General features: G+C 42.7%; 1 protein-coding gene across 1 annotated transcript; it reads right to left on the reverse strand.

The window, feature by feature from the left end:
- Positions 1–62: 62 nt before the first annotated feature.
- itgb6 (integrin, beta 6) lies at positions 63–11,980 on the reverse strand. Its single transcript, XM_084541042.1, has 15 exons — positions 11,781–11,980; positions 11,370–11,449; positions 11,009–11,207; positions 10,660–10,906; positions 10,381–10,546; positions 10,103–10,264; positions 9,878–9,973; positions 9,500–9,589; positions 8,181–8,315; positions 6,529–6,946; positions 6,220–6,442; positions 5,634–5,728; positions 3,702–3,818; positions 3,450–3,616; positions 63–1,548 (listed from the first exon to the last, which is right to left on the reverse strand). The coding sequence occupies exons 1-15, from the start codon at positions 11,833–11,835 to the stop codon at positions 1,456–1,458; spliced, it is 2,343 nt and encodes a 780-aa protein (XP_084397168.1). The 5' UTR covers positions 11,836–11,980; the 3' UTR covers positions 63–1,455.
- Between the last annotated feature and the right edge of the window lie 6,574 nt (positions 11,981–18,554).

Raw genomic sequence — 18,554 nt, forward strand, 5'->3', positions numbered from 1 at the left:
GTTGTATAGTATGTCCACCAGATAGATAGATAGATAGATAGATAGATAGATAGATAGATACATAGATAATCTGTCACATGAGCTCGAGGAGGATACTTTGATTCTGAACAAAATCACAGTTCTCAGTTGTTGTTGTTGTTATTATCATTGTATTTTTCAAAATAAAGGTACAAACCAATAATCAATCTTTGGTCCTGGCCCAATAGAAAGTACACTACACCAAGCTCATTTAACACATAACTGATAAACAGAAATTTAGATTCAAGATGCCAACCAGTGCATTTCAGACCACATCTGTTACTAATTTTTGACTTCCTGCCAGTCACACTGTGATTTTGAGTCATCTAAAATTCCACAGGGCATTTTTAGATGCCCTGTGGCTCCTAAAATATGTCATCATGAACCTATTTTGTATTAAAGAGGCTTGCCATTACACTATGTGACACAAACGCTTGCAGTCCACATTGTATATACACTGGAAATGGTATTTTAGTGGCGTCTTGTATCCATTAATTAATTAAATAGTTCATTCATTCATTCATCTTCTGTAACCGCTTGTCCTGTGAAGGGTCGTGGGGAGGGGCTGGAGCCTATCCTAGATGTCATCGGGGCGAGAGGCGGGGTACACCCTGGACAGGTCGCCAGTCTATCGCAGAGCAAAATTAAATAGTTGCATATTTCATTTTAGAAAATAGCTTTGAATGGGAACCATGTTATCATTTAAAGTAGAGCACACTTAGTTTAGTTAGCGCTTAGCAACTATCAGTGGTTTTGGACAGCCAAACATGGTTTTTATAAACTTCCATGTAAGAGGACCTGCTCCACATGTAGATGAAGAAGAGAGGCTGATTCCAAACAAGCAACACGCATAATCATATCATATTGTACACTAAAAAACATTTACTATCTACTGTGACACGCAATAAATCCTGAATACACAATACACAATAAGTCAAAATCCAACTTTATTTATGTGCCATACACCGCTAAAAGAAAAAAAAAAATACTATTAACATTAAAGGCTCAGCCTTGCTTTACAATAAATCCACAAATACAATATTTTAAAAAGACGTACCATACACCTGTATATTTACATTTGAATAAAACAAATCTTTCTATTTTTTCAGTAGTAAGCCACTAGCAATGTAGACTTCTCATTTTTGCAAGCTGCACGTTACGCTACACAAACATGATGCAACATTAGTGTTCAGTGTTTGACAGAACATCAGCAGTATACTTGTACATAGCAGCAAATTCATCATGTAGTGTCTGTTCACAGCGTTGTCTACTGTGTTATACTAGCATCTCTGAATTAACAGAGATTTGTACAAAAACTATTGTACAGATTTCCTGTCTCTTCTATCTCATACACACTCGACATACACGCACACACACACACACACACACACGCTTAAGTGCACTCAGATGTTGGTTTACACGGCCTCCAGTTTGTCTTCAGCAGTGGTTTGTAATCTTTTCTTTCTCTGTGTGCCTGTAGGTTACATTTTTGAATGTAGACGTTGAGCTTCTGAACAGAGGGTTGGTCCCCTGAGAAAGACAGAGACAAAGAAGAACCACAAACACAAGGAGGCCATTATGATACTGTCACCAATACATCAAGGCTCACCTGTTCAGTACTTTTAGTTACGGTCAATATATTCCATAAAAACATCTCAAAAGTCCTGTGTTAGTCTTGTTAATCCATCTCCTGATACTGTCTGACTACTGAACTGACTCAGTTCTTGCTCTGTCAGTACAGTCTTTGTAGGGAACTTTTTCACATAAAGAACACTTTTATGCTATCTTCACACCCCGAGCGACCGAGTTATAAAACACCCGAGCTTTGCCAGCTACATCATCTGAAACAAAGAGCAGTTCTAGTGCTTGTTTAAATTGTTCATTCATTCATCATCTGTAACCACTTGTCCTGTGAAGGGTCGTGGGTGGGGGCTGGAGCCTATCCCAGCTGTCATCGGGCAAGAGGCGGGGTACACCCTGGACAGGTCGCCAGTCTATCGCAGGGCTGTTTAAATTGTTATGTGGTCATATTTAATTTAAAAATGAACTGGTGAAACAAACACTTATCACTGATTGACACTTGGAGCCAGTTTGTCTTTAATTCATTGTGCGTTAGGTTGGTTCAGTTTGAACCTTTTGTATTGCCAGCTTCTGTTGAAAATAATGTGCAGCCGGCTTTTTCACCACCAAGGCCCTTGAGGGATACTGTGGGACATAGACGCCGTAACCATAGCCTATGCCGGTGCGAGCCATTTATACTTGTGTGCTCATCAGTCTGGCTCGCTCTGTAAAAACGCCACCCAGACGCTAGTCGGCAGTGTCTTTTTTTGCTTCAATTTTTGTTTCTACTTCCTGCTACACTTTTGACAATGGCGACTGAAACTTTCGCTGAAATTTGTACCTTCAAACCTCTTCAGTTAACCTTTTCTCGATGTGTTCCATCTTTATTGATTCAAAACAATCAATTCGTCGCCACAACGCGTGGAAATTACATTTCTGGGGAGGTGCAATTTAGCTATGGCACTAGGGTCTGCGTATGCTCTGCGCTGTCGCCGTAGCTACGCCATCAATTTGATGCAGAAGTCTAAACCGCCTATTAGGGTGAACACACCATTAAGAGTGAACGTTGTCACACCTAGAACATGTCCATAGTTGCATTTACTCCTCAGAGGAGGGTGATTGGTACCAAGGCAGCTGGATTCTTGAGTATTTATGCACTGGTGGCTGATCCACAGTGGTGTGAACCAATCAGTGTCCTGTGAGGAATAACTGCAACTGTGGACACGTTCAAGGGGTGACAACGTCCACTCTTAATGGTGTGTTCACACTAATGGCGAAAAAGCAATTAGCAAGTCATTTTCAATTGTCAGTTTCAACGTGGTCAAGTGTCAGTCAGTCATATGAGTTTGTTTCACCAGTTCATTTTTAAGCATATCACAACATACCAACTTAAACAAGCACTTTAGCTGCAACGTGGTGGCATGCAACGTAGCTAGCAATGCTGTCCAGCAACATGCTAACCACATACAGCTAGCTACTGTGACTTGTTGTTGTTCTAGCTCTGTGGCACACTCCTCCTACCTCATATGATTCGTGATCTCATTGACGGAAAATAGCCCATTTTGAAAAGGACTACCCCTTCCTAACATTTTCCAAGGATGTATTCCTAGATGGTTCTGGTGTGACAGACTTTAAAAACCCACTCTTTCTTTCTCATCCTTTTCTAGACGGTTCCAATTCTTGGAAAAACTGACTCAAGGTCTGATAGTGTATATCCTTAAGTGTTACAACTGTTAATTAGATAGCACAGTTTTTGGAAAACTATGACATACTTGCAGTAAGAAAGTAACAGTAAGTCTTCACCCACGACCTCGCTCAGTATTGTTGGTTTATCACCGGGCCTTATCTTTTAAATAACTTCAAGGTCTTACCGTCTGCCATTTCGCTTTTGCCTTCTCAGCCTCAAACTTGGCCACTTCTTTACGATCGTGGACTGACACCAGCACTTTCCACACGGCCAGCAGGATCAGGCCGATGCACACGACAGAGAGGGAGACCCCCAGAATGATCATGGTGATGTTGGGGGACTCTGGGCATCCTGAGGGCAGGACAGAGGATGACGTGAGACTCATGCCGGAACCTGTTTTTCTTTAATATACTTCCCGTGTTGTCGCAAATCTTACCGTACGTCTGGAGATTGTAGGCAGTGCTCCCCGTCTCATCTTGAACCACATGAAATGAGGCCCAGCACTCGTTTTTCATCATCAGTGAGCAAGGCATAGAAGGGCCCTTGTCATAACCTGAGAGTGAGCATACATATCCATAAGGAATGAGTGAATTCTATTGGATATCATCTTCTCTTTTGACGTTGGGCTGAGAATGTAAAAGGATATACTCTCCTCTGTTGCGCTGTCAGTGTGATTTCCATATCAAAGACTCCAATCTGGTGTATGCTCATGTGCATGTGTACGATGCCATTGTGTCTAACATCTGAAGCCTGAAAATCCTCTCTGATAATCAGATATACCTCTCAGCTTGCACCAGTGGGTTTAAAAATCAACTCTTCTATAAAGGAAGACCTTTGGCTATTCACATGCACCACAATAGCTCTGCCTGTACAACAAGGTAAATAATATGTTCCCCATTGTCCCGCGCTACCAGAAAGAACATGGATGGTGTTGTGTTAATGCAGAATGGTGAGGTGGGGGGGGGGGGGGGGGGGGGCTTCAGAGAGACATCCGAGTCGATGGAAGCCGGCATTCCTCCAAATCACCGACCTATGCTGAAACCTTGCGTGGCTCTGTGTTGATGCCACTATCAAAAACAGTGAGGACGGACTCTAGCGACAAACACTCGCAGCACATGATCATGCAAAGAAATGGATATGATAAGGCTCTGTCCCTTGATTTAGTCGCTAAAAGTTTGATATTTTACCTTTTTAAAGATGTTTGTTTCAATTTTAAGGATGCTGTATGTGTTAGCCCCCTTAATGCAAACCACATAAAGTGTATAGTCGGTTATTTAGGTGTTTCCCTCATCATTGAGCTACGTTTATAACCTTGAAAAAACACGCATGGTGATTAATCAATGAGAAATATGCGTTTTGTACATTCTGTCTCGTTAATCTCTTCCAAGAAAGACTGTTATTCAAGTTTGGTCGTGCACTCTTCGGCTACAGTCACACTGTAAAACATTACAGCCCCATTATGTGCTGATATACGTGAACTTTATTCTTCTCCTCAACTCCAATAGTCATGACAACGTTTTGATATTAAACTCAATTTTATACGTTTTGATAGCGAGTGGGTAATAAAAGCAATGGGGGTAGGGGATGGGTTAAATTACAATAAAGTGGCGATACTTTTGAAATAAGGCTCTACAAAAGAGGATTAAACTACCGTCTTACAACGTCAGCAAAAACATTGGCACCATAAGGGCAATGGGATTTTAAAAACCTGTTTCCCTAGTATGGATGCATGCCAAAGTGGCTTTTATTTGGTGGATCAAATTTTAATGTCCGCCTCTCTAAACGGCATTAAGCGAGGACATTGTTTCAAAAGCCAATACCTTTGTACATCTTGTCAATGTAGCAACAATATGAGAGACAAACAGGAAATAGCAAGTGTGTGTTTGTGTTGACGTGACATAACAGCGTGAGAGAGAGTGAGAAAGAAAGAAAAACATAGAACAAAGGCTCTATAGTTATCATTGGACACACAATCTTACAGTTATATGGCAGTAAACTGAACCACCGTGCTAATCATAAAGCAACACGAGGTGCTCCTATGTCAGGTTAAGTACTTTCTTAGCAGCAGAGGAACCTTGAGTGATGGTGACTGGCCGATGACGTTTAAAAGAAAAATTAAGAAAAAAATCTAAACGTTTGCCTCTTAAATGGAATAAAACTGAGATATGGGCCGACATGAGACAGAGTTATATCGACTCCTAGCCACTATTCACCCCAGATACAGAAAAAAAAAGCCCTTAAAGGTATGTAGTTCTCGTAGGAGCTCCCCAGTGGGTAGTTCCCTCAAGGAGTCACCAGAACTGTTTGGTAAGAAACCATCTATTGATGGTTCTCAAACACAGAACCAGTAGATTAATGAGTCCGTTACCTGCTGTTGTGTTGATGGAAATTTTAGGAAAGCTGCACCTTTGATCACACAGCTCGGTATCGTCCTTATCTTGTAGATGGCACTCTATACAGGTCCTGGTGTTAAAACACGCAGAAAAACAGGAGGTCAGGTTTACCTCAGAGATCATATACTAACCCCTGGGAAGGTAAAGTTTAATGACTCTTCAATCACTGACACAGGGACTACAGAAGAATCCCAGTGTTGGTCACTTATCAGGGTTTTCCCAAGGCTTCACCCACTCGCTATCACTGGTCTCCCACTTTAACAGTGGTATCAAGTGTCATTAGCTCTGACAGCTGCTTTTCAATGGAGAAAGGAAATCTCTCAGAGCTGTGTTAGGGACATTAATGTCTTTTGATGTTACATGGAAGGTGTAGACACATGTGAACAAGAGGACCAGAACCTGATACGCCTGAACTCTGAAGAACAGAGAGATTATGTGGCGTAAGGTAGACAACATCCTTTATGTTTCAGGTAAAGCAATAATGGAGGTAAAGCTAACAAACTCCTCTGCATTACAGTCTTCTTCGTCTAAAAGCAGCTTTTTCCTTGAATGTGTTCTCACCTTGCAGAAGTACAGGCGTCTCCACATGTTGGGCACTTCTCACATTTGTCCCCAGATGCTCCAGGTATAGAGCAGACACAATGGCCACACTCACATTTCCCCCTGCCACTGCAGAGCACGCCGTCCTCCGACATGCACGCCTCGGCGCTGGTGCTGCAGTTACAATACTCCCCCGTCCAGCCGCTTTGACAGTGACACTCACCGCAGTCACACACTCCATGACCTGCAAAAAATGAAATCTTTCAACAAAAAAAAAACGCCTCGCCACAAAAACATGTGAATTATTCATGTTCGTATGGGATTACTCACCTCCGCAGAGCTCCCCACGGAAGCGAACACAGGAGTAATTGTCGCACTCGCAGTAAGGTCCGTAAATGCGACCGAAGCTCGATGCATGACACACACACTGCCCGCAGTAGCACTGCCCCTGACCGCTGCATATTTCGGACGCATTGTTCGCAGCGCAGTTACTCGACAAAGCACTCTCCTCATTGCATTCGCACTGTGCTCCCAGGAACCCCGGCTGACACACGCACACGCCACACTGGAAAGTCCCCTGGTCCTCGGTGCACTGGCTGCTGTTTGTCTGAGGAGGCTGCTGGCAGTCGCAGGCGCAGAGGGACTCCAGTTCCACCTCCAGACTGTCCTGCAAGCCCACCGGCTTGAGGGAGAAGTGTCGAACTCCTGACAGGCATCCTGGAAGCTCCACAGACACATTGAAAACTACCTGAGGAGCAAAAGAAGAGGGTCCCATGAAACTAAGACTAAAACTAACAATGAATTAATCCCAATAAAGTTTGCCCCGGGAAACATCTGCACCCTAAGTTCAATCAGTCATTCTGTTCTGATTTAGAGGAATGAATATTAAAATGAAACATACATTAATGCAGCTCTAAAAATGTTATACAACAAATGCATTATTATTACTCCAGATTATTACATCTGTGAGTTGCAAAAGTGCCTCTAGGATTACAAGTCATTTTCCATCTGTTCAGAAGGGTTTCCAATGAATTTAATGACACACTCACTAGGCTGGAAAAGATTACAAAACCACCTCTAAAACCAAGAGTTGCTAGACAACAAACTACACAGTTTTGTTCGTCAGTTTTGCGGAAAATAAGTGTACGACAATACGTCTTTAGGGTTTAAATGGACAGACAAACGTAATTTCCTTCAACACCAGGGGATGCCATCAAATAGCTTCCAGAGATATTTAGTTTACTGGTAATAGCAGTGTATTAATATGAGACAAGAAGTTGACAAGTGTTTTATTTACATGAAAAATGACTGAAATGATGAATCACTTACCAACTATCTCGTCCTAATTGGCTAGATAATGGAGGGAGCTCATTTACGTGGATTTAAACTGAACTATTAATTGCAAGTGCAGAGGCACAGAGGGATAAAATTGCTTCAGAGTTTTGTTTGCTAAGACTTACACCTAAGTTAATATTTGACTTGTTTGCAGCAAATCTAACACAATTTGTGTATATAGTATATTACAGGCTAAAGTCAGGTACAATTGATCTCTATTGTCTTCGTGCCAATGAGGAGTTTTCACTTTGTAATTATTTTACTAGGTTATAAGGCACAGTGAGGCCTTTCACTGGTCCACTTCTCTGGTCTATCATACATGCTTCTCATGTGAAAACAAGGTCGGCTCCACGAGACTTTCACTTGATCTGATGTGGAGGATATAAACCTTTTATGAGGCAGCTTTCAGCTTTCATGTTTAAACTGGCATCTAGAATCATCCAAAGAGTTTTAGCTTTTATTTATTTTATTTTATTTCCATGCTTTTGTTCACATTTATCTCATGCCACCACATTTTTGTTTACGGTTTCTACAATTGCTTTACCGGTCTGTTTCTCTCTCTCTCTCTCTCTCTCTCTCTCTCTCTCTCTCTCTGATCGTGTCTGATAAAGCACTTTGAAAGGCAATTTAAAGAAACAGCAACTGACCGTCTCTCCTGGTTTGATGTTGGAGCAGTGTTTTAGATCAGGGAGGACACTTCCATTTGGGCAAATGGTTGTGAAGGACATCTGCAGCTCCTCTGTGTCTCCGAGGACCTCCAGTTCAATCTCTGCGCGCAATTCCTAGAAAACAGTTCATATATATATATTACAGACACACCTGTATGGAAAAGAAACAGGCAGCACAACTGGGTACTTAACAGACAACAAAAAAAGACCTAACAACAGATTGATTATACTGTCTTTTTGTCACCATGAAGTGGGAATTCCTGTGGAATTATACTTTCACCTTACATTGACCTGTGATGTTTGAAAACCCTCCTAGCTCATTCTCTGAGTCATCGTCCCAGGTGCGCTGGGCTGCACAAAGCACCTGACAAATGAATGACATCTAAGAGAAAGACCGGTGTTTGACTGACTAATGAACTCTGTGACAGACTGTCTGGGTGCTAACAGAGCTTTAACTGTGTGTTTCCTGTCGGCCCACAATTGCACAGTGTCATGGCGTGATGGTAAAGAAAGAGAAAAGGGGAACCTTTAAGGGAAACACCCACTTGAACACGGATTATGCAGGTAAAAGCGACTCAGTAGACTTCGGTGTTATGCAGTAAATATGCTTTGGGGTATTTAAAGTGTAGCGGCTCAAATATCTATCCACTAAACAGCAAATATTGATTCAACATAGCAGGTGAGTTTAAGATAAATAAATATTCCTTTGTTTGTATCGTGTTCCCTTCGAGCAGCACATCTACAATCAGCGTGATGACAGGGGACTCCTGTTTTGAGGTGGTCGACGTGGCCGAGACTGAACGTGCGTGTAAGCGAAGAAGCTGATGAAGTAATTAGAGGACTGCACGCCCGTCACCAGTCACCGCCGCCGGGGGGTGGTTTAGAAAACAACACAGGGTGCAAGAAATAGACAGACAGAGAATGATAAAGAGATACAGACAGAGAGAGAGAGAGTGAGGGAAAGAAAGAAGAAGAGGGGCGAGGAGATCAAACAGCTGCAACATGCAGAAACTTGCTGTCAGACATGCTGATGCAAAGCACCAGGCGTTAGAGGGAAAAAATGTGATAGAGGAAAGAAGGAAAGAGGAAAAGCAGGAGAATGAGAAGGAATGGAGAATGCATGCATGAGAGATTGACTACCATGTAAAAATGATGATGCAAAGACGGTTAACTCAGGCTATATGTGTTTGTATGTTTGTAGTATGAAAATTCTCGTCAGATAACTCGATTAAAACAACACTGCGTTCAGTGGCAGGTGTTTTTCAGCACATCCAGATCACCGGGGGGTGTTTATTTACTTTGTATGCAGTTACAATCAGCTCCAGGATGTTCCGTGAATCCGTCGCCAGGACTCCAACCGTGGCGCCAGGTATGAGATTTGCATAGTTCTGAGAGGAAAAACAAAGACAAACACAAAACGGGAAAAGTCACAGTTAAAAAACTTAAAAAACAAGGGCAGGCTTCGTTCACAGGCCCCAAAAACAAAGAAAAGCAGGGAAAAGAGCGGCGAGGGAAAACAGGCTAGTTCCAACAGGTAGTATGGGAATGCCGCTCGATAAATAAATACGCAACCCACGTTGGGCTCCGGCGAACATTTGCATTTCTGCAGCTCAAGTGTGGACACATTCCACTAGAAAGAAACTGTATGGCACAGTTTTGTAAGAAGGAAATATTACCGTGTATTTGCGTTTCTGATCTTCCGTGACGGCGAATATCAGCAAGATGTTGTTCTCCACCACCTTATCAATCAGCTGGCCGAGAGTTGGGTACTCCTGAAAGGCGACATGAGTGTGAACTGTGTGAGGCAGAGGTGGTTCACTACAGCGCAGGCTATCAGGGGTTTAAATGAAATCATAATTTATCCTACATTGTTTGAAATATAAGCGCTGAGGGTTTTTTACCTGCACGGTGGACATGGAGTATTCATTGTTGGCGTCCAGGTGACACTGGCCGTCGTTGGGAACCACGATGCCGGCCATCTTACTGTCCATCCCAAAGTGCGAGTCTGCGTCGCTGACAAACACCAGCAGACGCATGGAGTCATTCCTCCAGCCGATCTTGTCCTATCAAGACACAAGAATGAAGAACTGCTCCGTCTGATCAAATAATAAAAGTTCATCCAACAGAATCACAAACTCACACTCATTTAGCAGATCTAACCAAAAAAGCAAAATGTTACCCCACAAACGGCTGCTTGCATGACAGCGTCAAAGCCACACTCTGGCACATCAACATTTGCGGATACGTGCTGCTTAGCGATTATCTCGTTGAACTTGTCAGTGCTGCTCGTCAGAGACAAGACATGTTTATAGCCAAATGCTGGCAGACAGGATGAGCCTACGCCGCTGCAGACAAAAAAAAACAAGCAGCTTAAAAGCAAGGTTCTCTGAGATATGACACCAAATGCTCAAGTTTCCAAACTCAGAGAAGGCCTCGGTTTGATATATTTACTGTGTACCTGCAGGGGTTGCTCCGTTCTTCTTCTGTGACCTTTATGAACGGCAGCACGGGCTTCTCCACAAAAGAGCCGAAGCCCATTCGAAATTTACTGGTGAGTTTGGCCATCTCTTCAGACAGAGACGTGCCCAAGTTTTTGATCATCCCCAGGTCGTCGATCATGGACGCCGACAGGTCCATCAGGTAGTACATATCCACAGGATAGTCCTCCGTGTGTTGAACCTTAACCTGGAAAGTCAGCTGATTGCCTGTGTAAAAAACAAAACAAAAGCAGCGACTAATTATTGTTTGAAAACGAGGAGCTATTCCTAAACAGAAATCATCAAGTCAAAGCTCTTCAGGCGATGTACCTGGTCGCAGCTTCAGGGACAATTTCTGCGGGGAGATCTGGGTGCTGTTATCGTTGGCTGTCTTCCTCCCAAGTGGCAGATCCTGGAGGATTTCGACTTTGGTAACAGGGAACTCCACCTGGTCCGTGGCACATCCCTTTTCTAGTAAGTTATCCAGTGTGTCACATCTCTCTTTGACTGAAAACCAGTCTGTAAAATTCTGTAGGAAAAAGTTGTTTACAGATTGAACACAGCGATTGTTTTACGGCATGCCATAAAATATTGTGCAATCATTAGAGCCGAGCGTGCTTTGGCGTTTTTGCTGACCTGCGCCCGATCATTGTGTATTTTTGAATGTATCGTGGTTATTTTAGTTGCATACCTCCTGCGTGCACCAGGCACACTGAGGACTGAGCTGCAGACACTGGTCACAAGTCACAGCGTTGCCAGCTGAACATGATCCTGCAGCACACATGAACAACAGTTCCAGTGAACTTGTCAACGTCAACCAGAGTTTCCTGACAATCTACGAAGTCTCTCCTAGGAAGAAGTCTAAATTTGAAGTCTAAAGTTTCATATATTTCATTTAAAACATGTATAGTTGTATTATTATATTGAATGTGTAATAAAAATGTTGTTTTAATCACAGGATTTTCAAAATGAAACACCTAAACCAGTCTTTAGCCAATACACCTTTGATGACTTGTTCCTGTTACTGTTTCTTTTTGTTTGCACATTACAAACGTACTTTTTTTTTTTTTTTTTCCTCAAGACGAACAAAACTCCAGCTTACCCTCCACGGTGTTGATCCAGTACCGGAGAATCAGGCTCAGCAGTATAAGCCCCATTAGTCCGTGAGGTTACTGGTTGGGAAGAAACAGAAGAAGAATATTTCAAGTTCTTTCATATTTACAGGAGTGGAACATATCCAGCGTCATGCCTCCTCTCCTCAACCGAAAGTGGAGAGGTGAGCGCTGCCGTGCCGCACTACCTGCCTGCGCGGAGGAGGGGGGGAGAAGAGGAGGTGAGAGGCTGCCTCTACCTGCACTGCCTTTTATGTCCACTTCCGTCCAGGTGAGAGAGAGCGAGGCGGGCGCAGGCGGAAAAAAACAAACAAAAAACGACCCCTCAGGCCTACAGTCTGGATGCTGGTTCACACCATTCACTATCTGATAATGAATCTAGTATGTTTCCGCAGTCTTAAGTCATATGTTTAACTGTCAAAAAAGAAAAAAGAAAGAAAAGGAAATGCAGATAACGACGTCTAGAGCCAAAACACAATGGGTGAAGTAGTGATAAAGTAAAATAAAAACACGTTGGTCTACAAGTTAGCCACGTGTAGTGTAGCCAGGTGTAGTATTAGTCCAGGGTGAAAAATATTTACTCGGCTCTACTGTTCAGTTTTGAAAGAATGACAGAAATACAAGTTAGATAAAAATAAATAAGTATATAAATAATAATAATAAAAGATTATATATTCAGAAAACTTTATTTGTGCCCGAGTGAGGGGTAATTTAAGAAAAACAAGCAATATTTTCAAGTGAAGGTTGAATATACACACTGGGCGCCATTAAAATTTAAAATTTTGAATATTGACAGCTCCAGTGGGAGTACTGTTCTTTAGAAAAACAAATGTGGCGCAGAATATTGCCTCTTTTAAACGTTTATGTCCACAAACGAGACATTTCTCCTGTAAAACCTCTCGTTTCAACAGGTAAGACGATAAAACATTACAAACGCGTAGCACGACTTTGTTTTCCTCTTATAGACCTACCCTTGCACGACCTCGCAGGATATTTTGTGACTTTTAAAATGAGGAATTGAACCAGATTGAAAAACCTAGTTGTATATAAAGTGGTTAAAAGTAACTCCACCTTAATCTAATGCAAAAGTAAAGCGCTGCTATTACGATTTAAATTGAGATATAGTTAAGGAAAGATGTACCTTTATTGATCCCCCGTAAGAGGAATTCAGGGTAACACAGCAGCATTAGAATAAGTCTGTGTATACTATTCATAGATAGGATCTATACATACATGTGCAAGAAAATTGTTATTGTGAGCAATTGATAAAAAAAATAAATACAAAGATGTGCAGTGTGTCCGGTAAATGCTGCAAAACTCATCTGTATTAGTCTCTGTTACTCAGTCTGAATATGCAGAATGAATCAGGACATGATATTTTCTTGTAGTTAAAGACCTCGATGGTAAACAGATGCATTTTCATGTCCATATTGAAAGCTGGCCACTCTCAAGCTTTGTATATATGCAGAAATAATTGATATCAGCTACAGTGTTGCTGTAATATAAAATCTCTGCAGGTTATTTAAATAACTTATTACTCCAATGGTTGTGTGTTGTTCTTTTGATTTGATTTGATTTGATTTGATTTGATTTGATTTGACTTATTACTGTATTTTATGTGAACCAGATCATGCAGCACCTTGTTTGTTACAGTTTGCCTACCATATCGGTTTTAACTGGAGCCCCAATTACTAACAGATTACTACATCAACGTACCAGGCATGGATTAAACTCTACCCCGAACTTTGTCTGGAGTGGAACAATAAAACACAGACAGGTCACGCCATGAGCAAATAAAGCCAGGAAAGACTGTTACGTAGACACCATAATAACTCCACGCCACCGGCCGTGTTAATATTTAACACCAGAACGGGAATCGCTGTCTTGCTTGAATTCTTCGGCTTGACGATTAACCCCCGACAAAAGCAAATGTGTGGGGCCTATCACAAGATATGAAATATGAGCGAGAGTGTGTGTGTGTGTGTACGTACCAGCGTGCATGTATGTGTGTGTAATGCTAGGGGGAGGAGGGTGGAGCTGCGTAGGTGCTGAACCACTGACAGCTGCAGTGCAAATATCACTGCTTGCCCCAACTCAGAGGAATCTCACAATTCGCCACCACACCCCTCTGAATCAGGGGAGTCCCATCTGTCACCCCAAGCCAAACCCCACCTCCGCCCGCCTTGTACCAAGCCATCTCAACCCTCACCCCTTTTCCTCCTTTCGCTGGCACTCACCTCGCCTCATCTCTTTATGTTTAAATCCATACATCCACATCTTTTATTCCTCTACCATTTCACCTGTGGTCCTCTCCTCTCCTCTCCTCTCCTCTCCTCTCCTCTCCTCTTTCTGAATTCCTCCATAAGTACCTCAGCATGATGCAATCAAACACCATTTTTTGCAATATCTCAGATTTTTCTTTGGTGATATGAAGTGGGTCAGATGTCTGAGGTGTAATAAGGTGTCACGATTGCATCTTTCTGTCTCACTTTTCGGTGTGATTTTAGTCTAAATTTAAAACCAGCTGCCTCTCAGCGGTGTTCTGGGGAAATAAAGGATTTCTCCCAGAAATCTGACAATACTGTTTTAAGCGTGTCGTGATTTTGAAAGAGTATCCGGCTCATCGAAATTCAGAAATCAATCAATAAATGATTGTCCCAGATTCCCAGCAAACCCTGCAATGAGTCGACTCACCTTCAGGGCCGTCCTCTGATAACATGCTGTCCCGTCTCAGTCTTTCTTCCTTGTCATCAAGTGAAAAATGCAGGGAAACGGAGACGCATCAGGCCGGCACATTCAGCCCCATTGTATCCCGGCATTCAGAGTAACAGTAAACCTATTGTAACGGCGTCCTTTATGAAGCATGACCCCGCTGCCCATGCTCTCTGGCTCATGTGTGCTCCCAAGCTCATGTGTGGGTGTGTGTGTGTGTGTTTGTACAAGTACCAGCTTGCCCATGTGTGTGTCCCTGTGTGTAGGGGGAGGCTGTAATGGTAATGAGTGACAGTAACAACTGCTGGCCGTGGGACCTCCAAAAGAACCGGCTTCTTTATTAAGAGCCGGTTTGACTTCTTTGCTGGTGTTGCACTCTAGAGGCGGAAGCTGGGGTGAACTGCGCCGCAACCCTCCTGGACTACCGTTAAGACTCTGCTCTCCAGATTAGTCTGGATCGTGTGAATTCAATTACTTCCTGGAGTGAGGAGGAGGAGGATAAGGAGGAGGAGGAGGGAGGAGGAAGCTGAGAGAACGAGTGCCAGTGCTGTGATTCAGCCTCCTTCTCACAGCGGTATGGCAGGAATGCAGGTGTACACATACGAAATGTGAGCAGAACAAAATATTACACCACAGCCCCACACTATAAAAGAATAGAAGATTACACAGGCCCGAATGTGACGCCGCTTTCCCGAGAGGCCATTACAACTATTGCAACATATGCTACAGTCTATCTGTAGTACAGCTAACAATAATCTACAAACAAAGACTACTCTCATTCAGTGGTCACAGTGATAATCCTAACATGGTGATAGTTACTCTAATGAGCACTGAAAGCAAAGTAAGACGTCGGTAGAAATTTGCTTGTGAATACCTTTGACCTGATAATGGCACCAGAAAAAACATGATTAATCTTCCGGCAAACATGTGAGTCACAGAGCGTGTGATGAGCAAAATCTATTTTCCAGCGAGCTATGTAAAAATAGTTATATATTTCACTAAAAGCCCAACCTCAGTGTGGTGCAGGAGCAAAAGTCAGAGGTTCGTCTGTGTTTGTAGGATTCATCATGAGGGGCTTCCGGGCCTCCAGAGCTAATTCCTCATTTGTTGGTGTTTGGGGAGTGGTTCAGTAGTAGTAATGGCTGACACATGGATTGATGTGATTGCTAATCTTTATCTGTAGGTGTCTGAGCACTCCCTCTCTCTGTCTGTCTGCTTTGGTTTGGCTTGGCTGAGTTGAGCTTTGGTTTGGTTGAAGTTTGGGTTATGTTGTGTTCCTCTGTCCTTGCATTCGCTCAATCAAACGCACACTACAGACATGACTGTTTTTAATCTACTTTTATTTAAAAGATTCACGTGCTGTCACCAGATTTTGTCCTTCTTTTCAGCCGGGGTCGCGACAGAATGCATTGTTGCATCCAGTAGCTGTTGAGGTATTTCAGACTGCGCCAGATTGGAATGGTGGACCGAGCAACAAATAAGAGACTTGTGGCTAACATGGTTAAAAACAAAAATCAAGAAAACACAGAAAAAAGGAAGCCACAGGAAGAACAACAAGGATGAGGTATCCCTCATCCTGGATAGACACTCACCAGACTCATTGCAGTTCGGTTAAAAAACAAAAGCAAGGTTTTCATTGACTAAAAAAGACCTGCCTTTGCAAACTTTGTGGAAATACACAAACTAATGTATTTTTGCCCATTCAAAAAACTGCTATTTCTTTGAAGAAAAATCATTTCAGGAGCTGTAGTTTGCTGTAGTTTGACTGGACGACTGAGCACAAGGAACTTTACTGTCAAAATAACAGGAACAAGGAGTGGGAAGTTACAGCAAATACTCTTTATTGTTTTGTTTAATAACAGAGGCTTGACCTTTACTGTGCTTCAGATGAGGTGTGAAATTATGCAGTGCCATTCGAGTTCACTTTTAGCTGCAGACCAATCTCTATAAAAAAAATGTCTTTCACCTTTGTTATGACACTGTTAAATATTTTAGCTGTTTCTAACCAGAATAAGATTTAGCAGCTGACTCACTGCAACTGTTCTGCAGAGTTGCTAGGAAACCTTGAAATACAGTTCACTCATGTAAAAGCAGATTATCTTTGTGCACAGTACAACTCAGAATACCTTGACTAATGCTGAATTTACATTGTTCAGATCAGAAGTTGAATTAAGCATTAATCTAGCCTCCACACCCTCTATTTAACTAAATCTATTAATTTCAAACCATAAAGATAGTAAGTAAAAGTACTTATAATGCATCCAGTGATCATTTTCATCAATCCTGATTATGGTCGTGACTCACTGCTTGATTACTTTGTTTGTATAGATGTAGAATATAATCCCACCAGATTACCCGGGGCCCAACGGTGGCACCTCCGTAATGTTTGTTTCGCCCGACCGCTCATCTGAAGTGACCGCTTAGTAACAAGGCAGCGACCGTCCGCATCTCTTGGATCCGTCACATGTGTTGAATCGCTGATGTGTATCACATTAGGTGAATGATATCGGATACTGTAGCAGGCCTCCTCTCTTCACGTCTGTGCCCCGACTCTGACCTTGGCCTTTCTCCAGGGATCAGTGCCATGTGTCCCCTCAGCTGTGGAGAATTAAAAGACAGACAGAGAGAGGAGGACACGGAAGAGAGAGAGAGAGAGAGAGAGAGCGAGACTAACTTGACTTGTAGCTCGTGTTGAGACGTTTGCAATAGACATTTGATTGACATGAGTGCATGCACAAGCTACATGGGATTCATATATATATTCTAGGAGCTGGGGTTGGATGGATTGGTGTGTGTTGGGGTTGGGGGGTGTGAGGTCTAATCTTGCACACCAGTGGTTTTGATCCCTAAGATGGGTTCATGGTGCCTTCATGTCTCTGGGATCAGCGGCGCTAAGTCCGGGCTTAAGGAGGGAGATCCGGTGTAAGAGTGAAACTACAAAGGATGTGGGCCTGAAATAGCCCAGGAAATGGCTGGGGCATGAGCACACATGTAGCACTTGTTGCCCATCTGATCCATGATAAATTGGGTCAGTCTTAGTCACACAGAAAGATGTCTAAGCTTGAAAATGAAACTGGATTCAAATGTGTTGGACAGGTTTGGCTCACAGCGCCCTCTACTGCCAGATAACAGTAAAGCCCCTCATGAGTGTCACTGGCCAGCTGAAGACATGTGATTAAAAAAAAAAGAAAAAGGACTCCATACAAGAGTTACATGGGGACATCATTTGTTAGGACAGGCTCCAGCCCTCCCGCAACCCTCCAGAGGACAAGCAGTTACAGAAAATGAAATAATGATGGAGAGTGAAGATCAGCAATGAAATCAGTGCCTGGATATGTGGATGATGTGTCCATTACAAACCACCTGAAGTTGATGCAGAGTGTGATGGCCTCTGGTGTCCTCTTGGGATATGATATGGGAGTGACCTCTGTTGGTGCGCTCTACAGGTAGCTGATTGTTGTGATCTGGAGCACCTGTGGCGCCCAGAGTGCCAAGGTTACAACAGTCCTCCCTGTCCTAATTAGTCCCTCTCTGCTCTTCTTCCCAGGCACATTCCTGTTTGGTTCTTTTCCTTTAGGTTATCCGTATGTCTCCTATACACTCTACAACATTTGCACACAAACTCTTCACTCATGCACACACCTCATATGCTGACTAATCTGGCACGTTAATTTGGTGAATAAATACACAATAGTGTGTCTTCCTGTTGTGAATACTTGTTCCATCCTGTCTCTCTGAAGAAGGAGACGGGATGGAACAAGTATTTGAGCCTGTGAGTGTTAAAAATACACTCATGAGCCACGCTATTGCACTTAGTGACACATTCCTTCATTGCAATCAACACAGGCAATGTTTTCTACTTCAAGTAAGAGCTACAACCGGCCGATGTGAATGTCTACATGGCAACACATGTTTATTAACCCTTGAAATGTGCTAGAAAGCTGCCCATGTCTTTTGTGTTAGCGGGTCCAAATTGACCCATGACTTAACCCAGCCCAGAATTGTCAAAGAACAATCATGCACGTATTGTTTTTCACCTCATATCTAACTTG

This window comes from Chelon labrosus (assembly GCF_963514085.1).
Source record: "Chelon labrosus genome assembly, chromosome: 3".
Lineage (NCBI taxonomy): Eukaryota > Metazoa > Chordata > Actinopteri > Mugiliformes > Mugilidae > Chelon > Chelon labrosus.